This window comes from Aphelocoma coerulescens, chromosome 6, assembly GCF_041296385.1.
Source record: "Aphelocoma coerulescens isolate FSJ_1873_10779 chromosome 6, UR_Acoe_1.0, whole genome shotgun sequence".
In the NCBI taxonomy this organism is placed as follows: domain Eukaryota; kingdom Metazoa; phylum Chordata; class Aves; order Passeriformes; family Corvidae; genus Aphelocoma; species Aphelocoma coerulescens.
In genome coordinates this window covers 20,321,951-20,344,512 of record NC_091020.1, presented here as the reverse complement: position 1 = coordinate 20,344,512, position 22,562 = coordinate 20,321,951, and the positions used below count along the sequence as shown (strand labels likewise).

General features: G+C 38.2%; 1 protein-coding gene across 7 annotated transcripts in view; it reads right to left on the bottom strand.

Annotated features, from left to right (window-relative positions):
- HECTD2 (HECT domain E3 ubiquitin protein ligase 2) overlaps nucleotides 1–20,860 on the bottom strand; it is a 35,237-nt gene extending 14,377 nt beyond the window's left edge. Inside the window, exons 1-12 of one of the 7 annotated variants that reach the window (XR_011151753.1) lie at nucleotides 20,425–20,852; nucleotides 16,116–16,245; nucleotides 11,467–11,605; nucleotides 9,924–10,026; nucleotides 8,981–9,070; nucleotides 8,347–8,411; nucleotides 7,272–7,317; nucleotides 6,070–6,179; nucleotides 4,721–4,869; nucleotides 2,851–2,974; nucleotides 2,013–2,109; nucleotides 1,013–1,120 (exon numbers count right to left, since the gene is read on the bottom strand). Coding sequence is in view for 6 of the 7 variants with exons in the window: in XM_069019663.1 (XP_068875764.1) it covers nucleotides 1,013–1,120; nucleotides 2,013–2,109; nucleotides 2,851–2,974; nucleotides 4,721–4,869; nucleotides 6,070–6,179; nucleotides 7,272–7,317; nucleotides 8,347–8,411; nucleotides 8,981–9,070; nucleotides 9,924–10,026; nucleotides 11,467–11,605; nucleotides 16,116–16,245; nucleotides 20,425–20,646 (1,383 nt within the window). In the remaining variant the exon portion in view is untranslated. The other 6 variants (XM_069019663.1, XM_069019664.1, XM_069019666.1 and 3 more) reach the window with 6 other exon arrangements.
- Between the last annotated feature and the right edge of the window lie 1,702 nt (nucleotides 20,861–22,562).

The following is a 22,562-nucleotide window of genomic DNA, read 5'->3' as shown; positions in this document are numbered from 1 at the left end:
CAAATTGTTTTTTAATATTTGAAATAAAAGTAATACATCTTCCCTCTCCACATGCCATTCCCCATAATTTTGAGAATATGAATGTATAATATGTTCTTACTCATCTCTGAGATGGGTAGAAGAAAGCACCAGAAATAAATAGGAGAACATTTTGACTATAAAAACTTTTGAAATTGCTCTTGGTTATTTTAGTGTGGTAAAAAAACTACAATGCCTGAGAGAAAGCAATACTACCAATCATATTTCTTCATAGGAGAAAAGGCCAAAATAGACAGGTTTTAATATAGGAAAATAAAGCTTAAACTTGTATTTTCTGACATGAGTAATCATAATTTGTGTGATGTTGTTTTCACTACCTGGACTTATTCTTCAGTATCACCAGGCTGTTCTCAGTGTTGAGAAAGAGACGGAACTAAATTTCATTAAATAATGTTAATTAGCAAGGTTCAGTGGATACTGAACAATTGCCTACTTTAATGGAAACACCTGTTTCATTTCTAAAAAAAGGAACAATTACATTCAAGAATGTGATGAATTAGTTAAAATCAAGTTAAGAATTCAAGAAAAGAAAGCCTAAAATTATTCTTATAGGATAGAGAAGGAAAAGAATAAAAAATTCAAAGAATTAGAACAGAACAAACCTCATTAGTGATTAGTCACATCCTATTCATGCTGCTTCATGGAATTAAGTCCTACACAATCTGATAATTGTGCACTGTATTTTTAACACAAAAATTACTAACACAAATACAGACCATGTGCAGAGCATGTATATTTGTTATGGGCTTAGTTATGGAGCAGTATGAGCATAGGAAATGAATTTCAAAATGTCTAACCCAATCTGTCTGCAGCACTGCAATTTTGACAGTAATGAAGTTCTTTTTATTTAGTATTATGTAGTGGTATTCCCAATCTCTTAGTGCAAAAGATTTAAATATGACTTATTGAATTGAAATCTAAATTCAATAGCTACTCTGCAGCAACACACAGTTTAATTATATTTTTTTGTTACCTCATCAAGTGAATCACTGACAAGGTGTGTCCTCCTCACTTTCACATTTAGGAATAACATATTCATGTCAGGCTTCTGTCTTCGAGAGACTTTATCCACAAGGCTTTGCTATTTGAATGAGAAGGAAACATTACACGTGCAATATCTTCATTTCAAAAAAAGGTGACACACTTGTTAACTGTAAAAACTGCTCAGTATCGTGCATTAAAGACATTTCCCTAACATTTTAACTGCTTCAGTATCTTCTAGGAGATGGAGAGAAATTTCTTTCCTACTGCAGATACCATTTACACTATGTTTCAACTAACTTATTGGGAGGTTTAACAAGCAGGTGGCAATTGTGCAACAATTTTTGTTACTTCCCAAGTTGTTAAAAATATGCCTATAAGATTCTGTAAAGTGGCTTGTGCTTTAATTACCTATTCACAAGGCATATCCAGCAAGACCGGAATGCCCAGGTGGGGGTGCTGCCACACAGAGCACTGAGGAAAAGAGTATCACCTGTCACCTGTAGAAAATTACCACTGAGGGAGGCAGACAATGCCTCTTTCCGAACTGAAGAGGCTGCCCAGAAGCAGTACCTCTTTCATGACCTGAAAGTATACAGTTGAATCTTGGTCTTCCATGACAACACACCTTCAAAGAATAAAATACAAAACAGTCCAAAATTTTCACAGAATTTTTCTTCCTTAATCATCTTGTTAATTTAACATGCTAGCATGTTATGCTGGTTTCTCAAAAGAAGAAAAAAAAGTAAGTCAATTACTTCTTCTCTACAACACTGCTATCTATAAGGATCCTGAAACTAAGTACACAAAAAGAAAAAAATACTGAGAGAACCCAGCATGGACATTTGTAGACTATTCATAGTAAAATGGTTTAAGTTCTTTTTCAGGGAAGTCAGAAATTCTAGAAGTTGTAATGACAGGTCGTGTAATATCAGTATGACAAATACTTGTGGTGGGGATGAGACACAAACATTTATTATTGAGGGACTTACCCGTGCAATACTTATCATTTGTTGTTCTGAGTCTCTTTGAATAATAACTTTTTTTGCTGCTATAGAAATAATAAATGGGTATTGACAGAAAGAAAACCTAACAAGAGAAAAGAAGATTAAATATTTTCTTTTTAGCATCTAGCATATTATTTTCATTTTAAGAATACAGGAGTGAATTATCATTCAGTAACTAATCCCTCCACTGACAATAATTTGCAAATAGCTGCTTTTTTTTCACTTTGTTTATAGAGATAATTGATTCAGTAGAACAAACTGTTATTTGCAAGTACTGCTAGAAACTGAAATTAATAATACTTATCTTTTGTCATTTGGGTTTTGTGTGGTTTGTTTTGTTTAGTTGGTTTTTTCCTTCTCAAGAAGAATATCAGGTATCAGACAGAAGCGTAGCCTGAAATACCTGATTCAGTGGAGCAAATTATGGTCTCCAAGTTTTCCCCAACCGCTGCTAGAGGCAAGGAAAATGCCTATGAATGTATTGGAGGCTAAAGTATGTCTTTAATAAGACACAGTTAGAAGTCTATGCCAGTAATTAATAAACTTACTTTATTATCATCCATATTTTACGTATTTTCTCCAGTTTGAAAAGACAGAATGAGATTTATTCCAGTCAATCTCACATCCACGCAGTAGCAAGTAAGCATTAGCTATGCTTTTCAATAAAATACAGTATTTAATGTGGATCTACATACACATAAACAGTATGCATATCATATATACAGACACTACCTATCCAGTATATTTAATATAGATATACATAGCACAGACACAGTGCTTTGAAGTACTACTCAAACAAGAAACATGCTGTTATTCCTCTTACCTGTGAGAATTCCCATAGCATTGCCAGTTATGATATTCTTCCATAAGATCAATATGATCAAGCGTAGAATTATAGAAATCCGTATATGAAATAATAGGAGGGCTAATCAGACTATTTGCAGCATCTAAAAAGAACACAGAAGTCTTTTAAAACAATGCCTGGATTCAGCATATCTCATTTCTTGGCATCACAAGCACCAGTGATCTCAGAAACTTTAAGCTAAGTCTAAAATAATAGTGAAAAATTAATAACCTAGCTACAGAACTTAGCTCAGTCTTAACTACAGAATTACAACTACAACATAACCCCACAGGACATCACATTAATTGCTGTAGAAAACAGTAAATCCCTAGTTCAGCCCATTTATGATAAGGGAGCATCAGTTTGATTCTAGCTTCCTAACTGACATACACTCAATTAAGGTCTCATGGATAAAGGATACTATGTTCTGCTGAAATTGATGAAAAAAGCAGTTTGATAAATGAAAGTGTTTAAGAAATCCATATTTCAAGCAGCTATGGCTAGAAAATCTACATTTTTTCCAGTATACCATCTAAACCTGCACAAAAATTAAGTATTTGACCAAAGGAAGAAAGCCAATTCACATTTAAGCTATCTCATTATACAATGACATTCACAATGTCAAATAGCCAGTAAGTTCTCTATTAACACTTCAGCATACTTTAATTTTGGTCTGTCAGACACAAAGTAGTGTCTTTTCATCTACTAAATAACTCTTTTTCCAGAATTAAGGAGCTAGTAACTCTTTCATAGATGATTATAAAACACATATCTTGTTTTAGATAATTTAGCTTGTGCACCTAACTCTGCAGGATTGTGCAGAATACTTTTGAGTAAAAGTCTTAAGTTGACAGTGAAAAAATTTTAATTCCAATTTTAATTTTCATTTCTGGTTTTGTCTTCTCCTAAAAAGGAGAAAGAAAGTGCTCTAATCACCATTTGGCAGCAGTTGAGAAGGTTTACAATTGCAGTAGTCAAATTTGCTGTGCTCTATGCTGAACCAAGCAGGGATTTACTTTTTTTAAGCTGTAGTTTTGGATATGAGAGGCACATGCATTGCCTAACTTTCTTTAGATGCTAAAGAGTTCCGTGGGGGTAGGTGAGTTACAGAGGAAATTCTGGCAGCTACACATTTAAGGGTTTCTTTTATAAATCTAAGGGAAGCCTTAACCATTGGTCACTTGTGTAGATTTGTCTGAATGCTCGATGTCGCTGCTGTACCAGGGACGGCGAGAACAACGACACAGAGTTAGGTCCACAAGAAGAGAACCCTTTACGAACTTACAGACTCATTTATGTATCTTAGTGCACTAGAATAGCATAAGGTTATCGGTCCCTTGATCAACCACCTCCCAGAATGATTGGTTGAGACTCCACAACACCCATTTCAAAATATTTTCTCCAATGTACCATAACAATACTGCATAACAAGCTTGCAAGTGTTAGATAAAGTCTTGGTTTACAAAAACCCAAACTGTTTTCAGCTAGCCTGCGTGAGAAAGCAGAACTTTCACAAAATACTCAGAAAGCTGGAGAGTTTCTGTGCTTCTAGCTTTTCAGTATCCACAGATCTTCAGTTGTCACAGGAAAACTGTGCACAGCAATTAGCCTCTACTGGAAAGAGAGTAGGAAGATTCACAACAGAAGACTGTTGCTTACTACTCTTTAGCCTTTTATTGTAGTTTGTACTATGCCACAATCATTGTTAGTCTCCTCCAGAAGAGGAGCAGTAAAAACTATCCTCTCCCAATGTGTTTGTGTGTCTGTATAAAACAAACCTTATATACACACACAAATATATATATATATAAACATACAGATGCATACAGAATTCACGCAAAATACCTACTAAATAAAGCCAGGACTTTTGTTGCTGATGGAATCCACCAGGTACATTTCACCATAGGTGGAAACTCTTCAGGTTTTGCAGGAAACAGCCGTAAAGAAATAAATTGCAGTAACCTATCCACCACCTGCTTGAACCTCTTCTGTGAAATCCTAAAACAAATATGCTGCACTTAGTCGCTTGTGATTACTGTCTACACTAGAGTTTGTTAACAGATTTCAAAGCAACAGAATCATTATCTGTTCTTGACTTTAAGTAAACAAACAAAAAATCCTTATCTATTTCACTCCACACTCTGAATACTAAGGAATTCTGATTTGAGATACTTGGTCCTTTTACATAAAAAGTGGTATATGCTTCATATGCTTGTGCCAAGTGCACATTTTAAATTATGTGCTGCACCAGTTCCATAATAGCACAACAATACACATATATGTGTAGGCAGGTTAAAATAGCCTATGCTAAACAGGAGCATTCCTATTTTAATGGCTTCCATTTCTAATAAATGCTTTAAGACTAAAAACATATGTCTATTGCATCCTTAACCAAAAGTGGACACCTTATTTGCAACTGCAGTTCAAATGAAATAATATTTTACCACAATTTTAAGCATATCTGGACATAGGGAAGGGGAGGGAAATTGAATTACCACCCTTGCAGAGAAGAAAATCCTTAATTAAGATTTCCTAGGAGATATGGAAATTGTGAATATGGCCAAACTTTTTTTTACCTCAAACTGAACTTTTTGCACAGTCAGTACATGGAAGACAATCTTAGGGGCTGGTCTTCAGGCAGTTATCCCCATAATATTTCTTTTTGGGAGGTGTTATTAGAGTTATTTCAATTAATTACAAATCTAATGCCCTAACCACACTCTCACCACCTCTATTACACTAGGAAGCAAGGACTCTAGTTCCTTTGTGGTTTCTGTACAATGTAGTAATATTACAGTATCTTTTGCAAGTTATGCAAGATAAAACTTTATTTAAAAAAAGATCATAAAGATGTTTGTTTTAATAATACCACATAAAAATATAACTAAAAATTTACACACAAGTTATTTTGCACGTGTTATCAAAAAATAACTCTGATAAGTTATTTTGTGATTAAGGCTTCTTCTTATTAATATAATAATTTTTATACATTATATACATTTTGCATCTATAAATCAGTATCACTTAGTGGACTATGTCCATATGTATTTGAAAGCAACATAAACAATCTCTTTAGTCAATTAAATCAACTTTCATATAATTTATAAAACAGTCAACATCAATGGAAATACAGTAACAATCGTAATCCTAGAAATGGAATTTGTCATGTGGGTTTTTTTTTTTTTTTTTTTTTTTTACTTTTTAGACCAGTGCACTAGGAAATGATGGTCAGCTTCTGTTAAGGCTGCTATCTGTCTTAGCAAGTGAGCATAGATGACATAAGTAGAAGTGTTACTAAATTGAGGATTCTGAAAAAGATTAAAAAAAGTGTTAGGTTAATAAACTGCATAAAGGGAAAAAAGTCATTAGGATCTTATGTTTGTTGTTGCCAGTACAATTACACATGAAAGTAATTCACAAAATAGCTGTGACAGTGGTAAAACTATGGGAAAAAAACAACTCACAACTTCTAGCCAAATAAAAAATACCCAACTGCTATACGGTAAAAGTATGATTTTTTTTTTCCTCCAAAAGAAAGCCCACAGTTAGCCCAAAGGCAGTACTCAATATTCTAGATTAATTTTTACATTGTAACAAAAACTACACTCCTCTGAGTGATGTCCTTTTCATATCAGTAATACGAATTCTTATAGCTCCTCTCTATCCCACATAAATCCAAACTAATTTTCCCTCTATTCCATGTGTTCACACATTCCCACGTTTCAGCAGAAGATACTCTTTTTAATTCACAGCTAGTATACCACCCCAGAGAAGAAAACTATTGTCTTGATAAACTAAATTGCCATTTGATATTCTCAAATAACAGCAGAAACCACTTCTTGTGTGCAGAGGTGTTAGTTATCTACACTGGCAAAATGTGAAGGGGAAATCTGCTACAAATGCAAGCCATCTATAGCAGTAAAGGTAAAAGGTGACCACAGGCAGAAATCAGACAATGTAGTCAGATACAATGGAGAAAGTCAGCCAGGTAGATTGGATAAAATGCAACACTGGAGAAAGTTACAGCAATATCCGAAAGCGCATATACTAAAACTTTCAGAGTTACAGCATCCTAATAAAGCAAATCTGGGAATGAGGATGACATAAAAACAAATAAGTAGGTAAAATATTTATTTTTTCAACCCAGAAAATAAGAGCAAACAATTACTTGCCTATTAGTTCATAGTTTTAATCTATGCAACCTTTCCCCATCAACTGTCTTCCCTTAAGCTCCCATTCCCATCATGCATTACACTTTTCCCATACTTTAATACATTCTTACAACAGTAAATTGGATGTGAAGTATCTCAGCTATAAAAACTTGTTTGCACAGTATACTGGTTTATAGATTATACGTTAAGCACACAGGTACTTACATAAAAATACAGTATTTTTCTTACCTGTAGAAGTATACAATATGCTCTAAGATCATCTTTTGTTCGTGGCCTATGAACAAATGAAATAATAAATAGAACCATATCTATCCATAATTTACAGACATTAGGAGTCATGAAATCATGGATGACTTTATTTTTCTTTGCCAATATATACAGAATACCATATTTAAGAATCTTCACTGCTCTCAAAAACTGAAAAGGCCATTTAAGATTCTGACAATTGTCTAAAGGCAGCAGGCTATTTATCATGTTTAAAAACACGAGAGAAGGCCAAAAAAAAGTCAGAATTGAAGAGTCAGAGATGTTCCACAGAGGGAATTCCACATAATTTTCTATCTCGAGTGACACCACAGAGTTGTTTATTTGCCCTTCTTTGGTATATCCTGCAAGAATTCTCCATACACTTCTACCACTGCAGCCTCTGCACTTCTTTGTGTTTATCAAGGTTTTTACATAACCACAAGTACAGGCAGCAACAGCACAAAAAGCAGCATAAGTTGGAGACAAGGGTAGCCAAGACCTGGGTCACATGTGAGTCACAACAAGCCACTGTCTCTTGCTATACCTTTTTATGAATTACATTATGCATTCTCACTTCTATTTCTTCATGCTAAGACGTCACCTCCAAGAAAACCTCCTGCTTTTGGGCTATCCCCTTCTGCATCCTGCACTGTTCTTTCTATGGTGCTGCCACACATGAACACTATTGTGGAGCAAACTGTCGATAGGGATTTGTCCTACTTGCTGTGGGGGGTAGATAATGAGTGTTAAGTTTTACCCTAGTTAAATTCCTTAATTCATCTTGCAATTTAGATGTCCAAAGAAATGCCCTTGCAACAAGCGGCTGAGATTTGGAGAAGGAATGTATGGCTGGGTATGGATCTGCCTCTCAGAGGTTAAATGTCAGCTTACAGAGTTCAAGATGTATTTCAGCAGGTTTGCCAAAAGGGATTAAGTTCTTATGTATCAAATAAGTTGTATCACAACATTTTCTTTCTTTGTCTGAAACAACAAAGACAAAACATATAGCAGATTTAAGTGCTGGCACAGCACTGATGCAAACATTTATTATAATTACCCTGTCCATTCTTGTAGTAGACCATTAATTATTCCTTTTAGGACTGACTTCTGAACATCTTGAGGCTATCAAAAAAGGAGAGGAAAAATCATATCTGAAGTAATTATACATATTCAATACCAGATTTTGTACAAACAAGCAAGTTTTCTTTACTTGCATTTCAAGACAGCTAAGAGATCTTTCGTGTTATGATGCTGAGCTCCTAAATATCTTCCTCACAGATATACTAGCTGAGTCTGGGGTTGTGCCAATGGTGCCTTTCAACACTTAAACCAACTTAAAAACTCTAAAGTATAATTTCTAAATTACTCCTGTCCTTTGTATATTAGGCACAGGGCCTACTTTTTTACTATCCCCATCCTCACATTTTCTTTATTTCCCCCCATGCAGTGTCCCATCACAGCCATGTCATATCTTTAAGATATGTGGTCTTTAAGAACTACCACAATATAAACTATGCTTTACTAGTAAGAAACATTTCCTCCTCTTTTACTAGAGCAGCTGTCATGATTCTGTGGTAATTCTCATGGGATCATTTAAAGTATGTTTTGAGAGATTCTTCAGAAACCGTGCCTATCTGGGAAAAACTTTTGATATAAATGGTATAAAACATGAATTCTTTTCTTCTACTTACAGTATTTAATAAGGCATCATACACAACATTCACAAATTTTGCATCGATTCCGGAGTCCTCAATGGTATTAAATGGAGAATTGGTATCTTTCTGTAAGTTAGATAATAATGAAGCATTTTGAATATTTTATAGCTGTCTTTGAAAATGTAAGTTTAACAGCAAGCTTAGGAAAACACATTCAGATATAAGTATTTTCATTATCAAAACATAAGAATGTAAGTTTCTTTAATTAGTATGTTAAAGATGGAGCAAAACAATAGTAATCCTACACATACTTATATAGTCATTCTATTTTTAAAATATAAGAGGGTTTCAAATAATGAATTACATTGAATTTTCATCTTTCACATTTGTTGTTGATCCATTATCAGACAAAGGCAACAAAATTTTAAGCATTCAATATTTGTTAAATAACCAAAAGTCATGGGTTAGGCCCTACCATCCATATCAAATATCATAAGCACATTTTGCTCTGTAATAGGCAGGAAATAATAATTTAGCATGAACTCAGAAACATAAATATAACTATTCCCTAGGAAAACCAAGTATGCCATCGTAACACATGAACAGCTATAATAGAGCCCATATCACACCTTTTTTTAGGGATAGGGAATTTCTGTTTCCAGATTTCCCTGGGCCCCCGCATTAGCTTGGAGGTTTTAAAACTGTAATTTGTGTAGAAAGTACCTACACAGTCACAGTGTCACAAAAAAACCTACATACTGCAATTTTAAAGCGTCACAAACTCAAAATACAATTGCTTAAACTGGAATCAATAAATCAATGCAATAACAGATTGTCTACAAAAGGCAGGTGAGGCCATGAAAAAATGGTCTTAGTGGTCTTGAATACCTGTCTGCAAGTCTTTAACTGATACTTTTGTAAACATTTTGAAGATAAAAAGCACTGTAATTACTAAAAAGCATTAGGAATTATTTTCTACCTTAAATGCAGCATTTATCTCCAAGAAAGAATCAAAAGTTGTAGAATAAAAATTATGTACAGCTTTCCAATCTCCCGATGCCTTCGACTTTTCCACATCATCCCTAGAGAAAATGTAATCAAATACTGGTAATGGTTTGATCTTTCCAGCCACTTAGACTTTAAAATGCACTGTAACTTTCAGCTTTTCTCACTAAGCACACTTAGAAGACAGACAAGTATAATATCCGTAGCTTTCTAACATCTTCCTTGTCATTTAAAGATCATGGTATTGTAAGAGAACAAAAGCATAGTTTGTGTTTGATACACCTGAGCAATGTCTTCTATTCAAAATGCTAATTCACAGTGTCACAGTTCAGTATGTTAGGACAAATAATTAGCAGAACAGAACAGAATTAAGCTGCAGCTACACTGACATGATAAAGTTTCTCAGAGTAATTTTAAGTATGAAGGCTCCTAAACTACTCAAATTCACTAGAATTTCTACCAAATTTTATTTCTTTAAAAATTTTTCAAATAGAACTTAATCTCAGGCACATGACAAGGTAGTTACTGGTGACAGTCAGCATGGCTTCACTAAGGGCAAACTGTGCCTGACAAATTTGGTGGCTTTCTACCAGTAGGGTAACAGTGGATCTTGGAAGGTGGATGATGGAAGAATGGTATCATCTACCTGGACTTGTGCAAGGCCTTCCCCTGAAAGCTGCTTCCTTTTGCTTTGCTGCAGGCTGTGAAAGAGATCCCCAGCATGGGGAAACCCAAACCCAGCTCAGCACAGGGAGCAGCTGCCAGATCCAACTGAGAAGCACCTAGCCCTGCCTGGAGGTTGGCAATCGTGGGAGAGGGGAAATGGAGAGGTGGTAGGGGCTCACAGCTGGGGATTCAAAGGAGCAGGACAAGGGCTAATGGCTTTAACCTGCTGGGGGGTTGATTTAAATTAGATATAAGGAAGCAGTTTTTCACAATGAGAGTGGTGAAACACTGCCACAGGTTGTCCAGAGGCAATGGTCAATAGATACAAAAATCTGAATATGGAAAAAAAATTCAGCTCTTCAGATCAGACCTGAGTATGAGCAAAGGATTACCTCTTTGCAAATTTTCCTTTATACCTCTTTCCTTTCCCACCAAATATACACTGAATAATCAAAAAGCATTCCTTTTCCTCACTGGAAGCAAAAAATTTCAAATGTGGAAGAGAGAAATAATTCCCAGTATAACCAAAACACCTAAGACTGCAAGGGATTTGCTAGCCTACAATAAGCCATACATTTTTTTTTTCCAAAACTAAACAATCACTGCATTTCTAATTCTAATTCTGAAGTATATGTTTTGCCATTTTCTGTGTGGAACAACATTTCAAGCTAGAAAAAATATTTTGATAGTTTTCACAGTAACAGCGTTATCAATCCCACCATCATAGCCAAAATAACTCCTTGTCAGTCTTACTGAAACATTAACAAAATCAAATGCATGAATTAGGTCAAAATGAAAAGAATTCCAAAGAAAGAAGAAAATACACCTCTATGAACACCAGTATAACTTACTGAAAGTCTTTCACAGTTTTGGTTCGAATTGGAAGGGAAGGTTCAGGAGGAAATGGTGCTTTCAGTTCTTGGGGTAATGTGTCTATAGACATGCGCTGCTTTTGCCTTACATCGAGGCAAAGAGGTGGCAGGTCTCTCCCTTAAAAGAAAGGCAAAGAAGAATAAATACAATGCATCTAATACAAATATATAGGTACTAGGGAAAAAAGAAAACTCACACTGTTTGATTCTAATTCTTTAAAAAAGTATTCTTCTCTTACCATGTGCACATGCAGACATGATGGAAAATTTGGCTAACTGATAAAAATAGCAGTGTTACCCATTATTGTATTTACAATATAGATTGTAAATATTTTATATACAAACTGCAACACTGGTGCTCCTTACAGCTAAGGAAAATCTCACGCACAACCACACCAAAGTGCAACTGTCATACAAGGACAAGACTTCAGTCTGTTTTTCTACACTGTGAGATACAATTTTAACTAGAGCTGACTGTGGATCATCGACAGCTTCTTTAAAGAATCTCTCCAAAAAACTAAATGGGAAAGGCAAATTTTTTTTGTCTTACAGAGAATCGTGGTGAAACAGAATCTTTGAACACTTCTCAATAAATTTGGCTGCCTATTCTAGTACAACTGGCAGTGCTTTGCCAAAGTCTCTATTCTATTCCTTACTTTCTATTTGATCTGAGACTGATCCGATTAGAGTGGCAAGACTTGGCAACAGCGCAGCTACTGTGAGAGGAGAGATGGGGCTGCCTCTGCATCCAACACAGCTCCAAAACACACCCAACCATGGGCCAAAGCTGAGCCCAGCAGTGACACTGGTAGCACCCCCCTGTGACGATATATTTAGGAAAGGGTAAAAAAAACTGCACAGCAGCTGAGAGAGAGGAGGGATTAAAAAAAAAAAAAAAGGAAAAAAAAAAGAAAGAAACTACCCTACACACACCCATGTGAGTGGAAAAGGAGAAGGAGGAGGTGCTCCAGGGTCTGGAGCAAAGATTCCCCTGCAGCCAGTCAAGAGCCCATGCCTGATCAGGCTGCTGGCAGAATTGGCGAGAAGTTGAGACTGGGAACAAGGGAAAGTGTGGTAAGCAGGGAAGGGGAAAGTGTTTTGAGTTTTGTTTTGTTTAACTGGCCATAAATTAATATCCTCAAGTTCTGCCTATGGCAATAATTGGAAAGCGGACTCCCAGTCTTTATCTCAACCCACGAGCTTTTTCATCTCATTTTCTCCCCATGTCCTGTTGAAGAGGGGAAGCCACAGAGCAGCTTGGTGGGTGTCTGGCAGTCAGCCAAGGTAAACCCACCCAAAACATGAAAAAAAATTTCCCCTGCATTTCCAACATGCATTTTACCGACAGCGTCTCCGTAAATATCCTCAAAGCGCTCTTGTAGTCTGATTTATACTGCTCATCTTTAAAAGCATTTATATGAATTGTAACATATGTTTGGGATAAAAGACACTATATAAAAGTGTCCTCAAAATTCAAACATATTTAATGAAAGTTCTCTATGAATTGTCTAAGACCCCTCTAAGCCTTTTCAAAGATTTGTTTATAAATTAACTAAACATCAAAGTAGTATCACTACTCCACTGCCTACTCCATTTATCACAGCAGGCAAACAGATGCTAAAAAAATCCCACGAATCCAAAAGCAGATTCTTTTCACTCATGTTCATGACAGAGACACTGTCCCTGTGACTTAACTCAGCCACCATTCATGAGATAACAGATCAGACCAGCCCTCAATCCTCTGAGAATGGCATCGATTACAGATATGGAACCTTGCCATTCTCACAGCTGGAATTTAAACTATTTTAAGGGAAGAGTAGTAACTGAAAAAAAACAAAGCTGGCACACAGATAATAAATTAATTTGAACCAAAGTGCCAAACAATCCATCCAAGCAAATGTTCTCTTAATGCACATCATTCTCTAAAAGCAGGATGGACTGATTTTAAAGAATCTAAGAATTTGTCTTATTTTTATACTTTATACTTTTTTGTATTTTTATACTTTATATATTTTTATATTTTTATACTCTGAGAGTAACAAGCTTTTTGATTTAACTCTCATTCTGTCATCTCAATTTTAAATGGATTAAACATTGAGTTATAACCAACTGAATACACTGAAATGAGGAAAATATTCTTTCTACTTCTGTAGAAGAGACATCTGCTGGCAGATGCTGCTTCTCACTTCAGTAAATTGAGGCTGCAGGTGCTACGCTGGTAACTTGCACCCTGTCAGCAATGCAATTTTCTTTGAAATACAGGCAGTTTGATTTAGATATACTAAAATTGGTTTTAATAATATCTTTAACACATATGGTCAACTTCAGTATGCTTTGTCATCATTCAAGTTTATTAGTACATAGATTTATTTGCTCTTCTGCCAGTAAAGAATACTAAAATCCATCACTTGAGTTTCACTGAGTAGAAATGGGAAAATTTATGTATTGAGTTGATAAACAGCAATAACACAATATTAAAGGACAATAAAAACCAATAGTTTCTGGCCTCTTGCCCAGTTACATCAAGTAAAGAAATTCAGCAATTCATGACTGCTTAAGAAATGATCAAAAACTTTGGTGAAGAAAATCTTGTTGATACAAAGCAGAATTGAATAGTCCAGGGACGGTCAGGGTAAATGAATACAGCGCCTATTTTCATGGTGACCAACAGCTGCTGGCAGATGAAAATTTTCAAGGAAGATAAGGCAAAGAAACTTGTATTTGTAACATTAGAAAATAACTAGACCAATCTATTTAATACATACATTTCATACCAGATCATTGTTACATTAGAAGACTCATTACATGTGGCAGCTATATAGCACACAAAGTAGACACCATGTAGTCCCCCTATTTTTCATGCTGTTTTTACCAGCATTAGCTTTTCCACACCTTTGTTTTCAATGAAATTAATGTTCTTTGAACTTGAACCTGAAGTATTACCAGTATACGCACATATATATATCTACATATGTTCAGATATAGCACGTGTATAGATCATCTGCAAAACACCAACCAAGCATTATTCCTGAATGCCAGGTTACCAAAAGCAGCATTTTTAACTGATAAATTTATTTCAATTGTTAATTTCTCCACAGAATACACATACCACCTCAAAATATTTTGAATTCACCTTTGCCTGTTACTAAAAATATTCTGGTTTTATACAGGCAGGTTACTCTGATCCTGAAACTACCAGAGCATCTGCTCAATTTAACACACTGAGGTCTATTTCAAGAATATATCCTTGACTATAATAAATATTGCCATGCATTAGTGTGGTGAAAATTAATAACTAAGTACTTATGAGGCAATAATCACAACTGGGACAGCATTATTCACAGCAAAACTCAGGGCACGTCAGCAGAGTGGTGTTTAAAGTTTATCATTCTTGCCAGATACCAAAAAAAAAGGAGGGGGGTCAGGGGAGAAGCAGATTTCTGGTACGTTATGCAGCAGCGGGAGAATTCTTTACCGGCCATCTCCAGCCCCTGTGGTTTCCTTTGTGTAGTACACAGTGATTTGAACTAAGCACAAATCCTGTCGGAGGTATCATTCAAACCTTTTTTGTTTCAATGATTGCCCTTGTTTTGGAAGTAGAAAGCACCTCTTTACTCCATAACAAAAACTGCTAAAAAAAAAGAAATCTTGCACTGACTTTTAGTTTTGCAGTATAGCTAGCACTAATAAAAGATTATTTTAATAAGAATCTAGTGCTGCAAGTTATAAGCCACCTTTTTCTGCACAACTTTGACAATACTTGTCAATAGTTTTGTTTCAAGCTGACAATACCGAGATCTCTCAGTGCAGTCTCTTTCTTGCCTCAAATTGTGCTCATAAAGACTTAGTGAACCACAGCACAATAAGCCTAAAGGGAACTTGCTCAGAGACAAGATCAACACAAACCTGACAAATGTTTGTACAGCCTTTTATGAAAAGTTCCAAATTACTGAAATTCCATATCCTAGCCCAAAAACCTACTAAAAATTCCAGGTCATCATAAGATGATGGTGTGGTTAGACCTGGAAGGCTTCATGATTCTAGCCTGCCATATTGAATACAGAGCTCCACTTTCTAGCTCTTCATCAAGTATTGTTACATCATCATAGCACAACAACCCTCCTTCTCACCTATAATGCTCTTCAGAACTTACCAGTTGTTGCCTGTGCATTTTATTTTGTGCCATCACTGGCCTTCATCTTCACTGAAAAACAGCAACTGTCTCCCTGAAAAGCCTTATGCTTGCCTCATTCCCGACAGCATTCAGATGGCAATAAAAAATTTTCTTCAAAGTTCTGACAATTTCTGGAGACACTGCCTGATGGCAGCTAGACAGAGTATCTGCAGATAGACAACCGAATCAGTACCTTTCTCTAAAACTTCAAATGGTTATTTCATCCTCCAGGTCTATTTGTTTTTTTCTTATCCAACTTTTCTCTGTGACACAACCTCTACTGATGGCTATGGGCTATCATACATATCACTGCCTGTACAACGTACAACACAGTGTAATTTAATGAAATCTAGATTTCTTGATTTTCTGGCCCAACCACAATACAAATACTGGCAGAAATTTGAGCACCTTCTAAACTTGGGAACTAAGTAACGCAGGTCTTTGTTTTTCTTACCGTTTTTGATGTTGGGTAAAACAAGTCGTGTAGGTGAATTTCTGTTTCCAATGCCTTCCTTCTTTTGGTTGATAGTTGTGATGAAATTGCTGAAAGTGGAAAACTGATTTTTGGCTCCTTCGTCCAACCCCTGTAATTAAGATGACAGTATGCTCTAAAGGGCGAACACATCACTGCTAGAGTAATCTTACCAGTGAGGTATTACACAGAATTCTTAAATAACTTTTATCTTGAAATCAGACCGGTAATAACTAAATAAGACATAAATAATGATCCTGCAAGTTTGTTTCAAATTGATTCAGGAGAGGTAACATAAAATTCCATTGCATTAAAAAACTCAAGTATTAATTTGCAGGATATGAAGATATCCTTGGATTACTGTGAGGAAAACCCAACACAGTTAGAATGCTGTCAATGATATTCTAACATTCTGTATCCTAATATCTATCTACTTTTATCTTCCTCACTACATCCAGCTCAGTTTGAACACATGAAAGTGTCACATATTCCTTTTTCCAAATAGTCCTAATATATTGAAGTAGTTTAGACAAATTTCCCAAGACTTGAAATGTGGGGCCAAAAATTCTAACCTCTTAAAAAATGTAAATACTGCTTAAATTTTAATAATAATTAAATACTACTAAGCAAATAATACTAAATTTAAGACTACTGGGCAAAACTCACTAGTGATTCAAAATGGTCAGCATCTCCTGCCACTGAAAAAAGGCTGACCAATAGACATTTGTTCACAAAGTGCTGAAAGACACCCTGCTTAAGCACCTGTACATGCTGTCACCAAGGAGCTTGCACAAGTCTCTGCTAGGAAGAGTTGAGCCCTAATGTGTTTAACAGCAAACAGAAGTGAAATCACACATCAGACTTTCAAAGGATTGTGCCAATTAGTCTGTTTGGCTAATCAGCACCCGGTGCTATTAGATATAGTTATTTACTACAGAATTTGCAAAGCATAGGTGGGGTTCAGAGGCTTGCTCAAGATGACAGAAGTCTCATGATGGTTATTTTAATTTTCATCTCAGCTCCAAGTCACCAACCGATATCAGGAAAAGGTAGATCAACTCAAAAAAATATACACACTCTTCCTGCACATCACGATTTGCAACCTCACAGTAGCCTAAACACTCACTTTCTTGGTATCTGGCATCTGTGCTCTCAGTTAGAAAGATGCTTCTGCACAAATCAAAGCTTTAATTCGGCAAATGAGAATGCACATTCTAGAATAATTAAAGCAATATCCTATCAAAATTTTTGAACCAGTACATTTCCCTTTCCCCTTAAGGGACAAAGATATGCAGCCAAAGTTCTAAGGAAAGCACTTCACTTCCACCACAACATCCTGAAATACCACCAGAAGAGTAATAACACAACCCATAAACCTACCACACCGCAGTGTACACAAGCTGGTACACTGCCAGGAATTTTAAATAACTGTGGCACATACAGCTATTTTTCTGTGGCTTATAACTCATTAAATTATAAATTTGAACAATCAGCAGGACTTCTGGCTTTAAAAATATCAAATGCCAATTTCTAGTTCCACATTCCCTATATGCAACAAACATTCCAAAATAAAACGTAATTACCAGTGTAATTTTCAGATTAACATTTCCTTTTAGTCTATAACCTTTGAAATATCATTAAGATGATTCTTAAAAATCACCTGGCACATGACTGGAGAAGAACAGACCCTGGACAAACATTAGTGACTGAAAAAGGACTTTTAAAGAAACCCAAGTGTGAGGCTAATCTGCTCTGTCATAAAATGTGTGCTCTAGGCAGAAAAGCTCTGAAGCACAGACTAGTCTAATTATGATTATTAGGGAATAGATAGCAGAGAAAATTGAGAAAAGGAGTTTTTATTAAGTAAATTACTGTGCCAGCCTTTTTGACAGACTTAGCTTTCTAGGTTTTACTCCAGCCATGCCACTGAAATACTATGGGTGAACATTTAAAAAAAAAATTCCTTCTTAATGCCACCTCCCTCAGCAGTGATCATAAAGAACAAAAATTGCATCTCCTCTTTAACTCCATCATCCCATTTCAACAATATTAGACAAACATATGGACAAAAGCTTTATTGGAAGGCCCTGGAGGAATACTGGGAAACTTCATGCTCATTAATGAGAGACGCTGACAACTGCTGAGGGAGTAATCTAGGGCAAGTGCACAGTACCATGTATTTTGTAGGAGGTCACTGAGCTTTTAGAGCCTAAAATTTTACAAACTCACTGCCATCAGAAAACTGAACATCTACAGTCCCCCTCCCACCCACCATAAGGAATGAATATGCTTAAAGGGAGTAAGTGGACCAAAGTAATCTTTAGTCCTGTTTTAAGAGCATATTAATAACCCACAACTCTGCTGGCTTCTTAGTGGAAGTTTTCCAAAACATTAAGCCCTCCATAAGACTGGAAAGCTACTAGCATTTATGAAACTGTATTTTTCATTACTGAAGTTAGATGAAATGGTGAAAGCAAGTCAAAATGTTTGCAAAGAGCACATACAGACTGCTTTGTCGGAAGATACAAAAGACTATCTAGAAGAGTTTCTTGAAAATCCTGTGTTAGCCCTAACATTGCTTACTCTTATGTACCTGGCAAGCAAAGACTAGTGAGGATGAAAGTATTTTCTTCCCTGTCCAAGAACAGACAGAGTACACTCAGATCACCAAAAGGCAACTGAAATTGCAACAGCCTGAACGAGAAGCAGGATTTTCCCTTCCATCTGTAGCTTGAAAGGTGTAACTTTGGACTGGTTTTCCTTTACAGAAGTCTCTATTTGTTCCTATTTATTAGGGAGCAAATTATTTAGCTTTCCCCAAGTTTCCTTCCAGAATCTGAATGCTGACACCCAGACTATCATCCCTTTGGAAATGTCTGTGACATATGTCCACAAAACTCTCTCTCTCCGTGTAACACGCTACTGAACCCCATATAAGGCTCTTGGTAAATTCAAACCCTGCCCTGCAGTTGACAAACAACCACACCCAGCCAGGTCTGAGCTCCTCTGTAGCAGCTCCATTTAGACAGCTTCTGCCTGTGGGCGACAGTTCAGAGGTACACGATGGATGTCCAGCTACAAAGAATTCCAGATTCTTTAAGGCAGCTGGAATGCTACATGGCCGTGCAGGGGCAAACATTTTTAATTAGCTGAGCTAAGTCTAACACGTTTTAGGCCAGCACTTGTATCTTTATTCTAGGGGACTGACATTTGCCATTTAAAGTCTAAGGTGGAGATATTCAAAGGTAAAAATAACTGCTGGGCACTCGTCCATTACTCCCACCACACTGGTATTTGAATCACAAGAATAAACATATTCTTGCACATTCTGACAGATTTACAAAGCTGAAAGTCTTTCAGAAGATTGGAAGGTTTAGGCAAAACACAAAATTGGCAGAATTGCTCCAAGGAGTTTGCACACAATTACTTAGTTTAACACCACAATTATTTCCTGACAGTCATAAATGTTATATGCTCAATCTTTTCAATTAAAATTACGAATTTAAATAAATGATAATTGAAATGATATTTTTTAGTGAGTCAGATGCTTATCAGAACCGCTGAACTAAAATCTCCTAAGTGTGTTACTACAGGATTAGTAACATTTTTGTTCTGTTGTTGGACTGAAGTAACTTACCACAAGTTCTAATGTTAAGCTATGTATGATATCCAACTCATGCCAGGAAAATTTTGTGTTTTGTAATATTGTATGGTCAGCAGAAAGAAAAGCACAACTCTGGTATAATTAAAAACCTGAAAAAAGGTTTCTGAAATGAAGTTATTCTGGCAAATACCCTTTCCCCATTTTTTCCCTGCATTAACTCATTCATCATTTCATCAAAATGTTCTGTCATCTTTGCTTCAACACAAAGTAAAAACCGGAAAAGATTTTTTTAAAAAAAGCTAAAAATACAGAAGTATTTCCCAGCTACCTCTCTTGCCATTAAGTGCATTAGAGCTGAAAACCTCCACCCCCGAGAACCCTTAATGAACATTCACGATGCTGCAAACCCTCAGTCATGACTAACCCGACAGAGCAGACCGTTGTAAAATGTTAACTATAAATGGATGGAGAATTTATAGCTTCATTATGTCATTGCTTACAGATGCACTTGTTATTTTTAAGAAACTTGAATGAAAGCCTCTCAGCGGAAAGGAACATGAAAGAAAATGAGGATGATGCTTCCCCCCTTCCCTCTCCCCTCCCAAATAAAGCGGCAAACACGGCAAACGAACATGGAGTGGCACAGGCGGGCCCGCGGGCGGCTGCCCGGGCACTGACGGGACCTACCCCGGCAGCTGCCGTGGACGCCGACGGGATGGGCGGCAATTTCTCTCTCTCCTTTTCCTTTTCTTTTTCCTTCTCCCCTTCTTCCTCTTCTTCCTCCTCCTCGCCGCCCTCCTCGGCTGACGGGGCCGCGGCGCTGCCCTGGCTCAGCTCCGCGCCCGGCGGATGCCCCTCGCCGGGGCCGGGGGGCAGTTCGGCGGCAGCCGGCGGGCTCTGCACCGACATGGTCCCGCTCCCGGCCGCCTCTCTGCTCGCGGCAGCCTCTCAGTGCCCAGACCCCGCGCCCTCCTCTTCTCCTCCCTCCGAGGAGCCCCCGCGGGCACCCTCAGCTCCTCCGCTCGGCGCGGGGCCGCCGCGGCACTGCAGCAGCCGTGCTGCTCCCGGGCGCCCAGACACCCCCGCGCGGCGGGGCGGAGCGCAGCGCAGCGCAGCCCGGCCGCCCCCGCCGCGGCCCCGGCGCGCAGGGAGAGCGCGGGACGCGGCGCAGCCGAGGCGCCGCCGGAGCCGCTGCCCGGGAGCCCCTCGGCCGCCGCGCCACCTACAGACCGCGGGCAGCAGCAGGGGCCGCCGCCGCCATGCTGTTTATAGGCGGCTCATGGAAACGCGCCTGGCGACCGGGGCGCGGCGCGGGGAGAGCGGAGGACACGGCGGCGGAAACTCCGCGGCGCCGGAACCGGCGCGGGGCTGCGGCTGGGGCTGGCCCCGCGCAGCCGCCCTGGCAAGGGGTGCCGGGCCCGGTGTGGGGCACTGACGGGACCCGAGAGTAGTGACGAGGAAATAGACGGGTAATAAATATAAACATAAATATATATATATATATATATATAACAATACAGCGGGGTGAAGGGCCCTCGCGGCGGATACCGCTCGGCATGCCCGCGCCCCCGTCACGCCGGGTGGTGCTCCTCCCGCCCAGGCCGGGCTGTCAGTGGCACCTCTCACACCGCCCTGTCGCCCCAGGGCACATTCCTCGCCGCTTCAGGTCACGCTCCGACGAGTGAACACAAAAATCACCGAATCTTTAAAGCTGAAAAAGCCCTTCGAGATGATCAAGTCCAACCTTAGACCAAATAACACCGTGCCCACTACACCATGTCGTGGAGTCAAAACCTTATTGCGAAGGACTGCACCGTATCGCGAAGAATGAATGTGTGAGTGTGGCGCTGTCTCTGATGGCAAAGCCCGAGCGGTGCCAGGGGTGGGCAGTGGTGGGTCCTGGCCCTCCGTTTGTGCCCGTCTCGGAGAGCCTGAGGCGGTACCCACTGTCAGACCCTCAGTGCAGCTCCGTGGCTGCAAGTGTGTGAAGAAAAACCATCTTCAGAAGAGGTGCTGTGTTGAACTGGTTGCAATACAACATCTAGACCAGATTGTAACACATATTGGCTGTGAGGTACTGTCCTGCCACCTGGCTGGGTATGTGCAGCTGCAGGAGCTTGGTGCGTGAGAGGGGGACAATGTTGTGTACCCCAACCTACATCCAATTTAAGTTCTTCAAACCACTAGCTGCCAGACAAAACAAGTTTCCTTCTGAGCACTCTAATTTTGTGTCTGAAGAAGAGTTTCTCAGCTTCAGGAACAGAGTGTGAATAGCATTACGGACCACTTGAAACAAATCTTCAAAATTCTTTTTCAGATGGAGGAAAACCATGTGATGTTTTTTCTGAGCATTGGCACTACGCAAGTAGCTCCTGTAGGAGCTGTGGGAAAGATTTGTGTAAGAGTCATAAAAGCAAAGGCACAATAGATACTGCAGTGTTAATCTAACACACTGAAAAAGGCTTTTCCTTTCTGAAGAAACTGGCAGACCTGGAGGTTTTTTAGGTTTCATTAAGAAATGGCTTTGTCTCCTTACGAAATTAAATATGCGATCTGGTTTTCCAAGAAGTTCACTCTCCTCACTGTGCTTACTTCCCAGTGGCTTTCAGCAGTTTGCCTGAATAAGTGGCCTGTTTCACTTAAACAAAGCCCCCCAAACACTCATTCATCTTTTCCCTTTCCATGCCAAGAAATAACATAATGATAGTAATTTCAACAGCTTCAGTACAAGCAGCTTTACACCCAGTGGCAGTCCCCAGCTAGAAATAATTGGCACAACTGTTTTGTGGAGCTGTGCCAGCTTGAAACATGGAAGGATTTGCTCC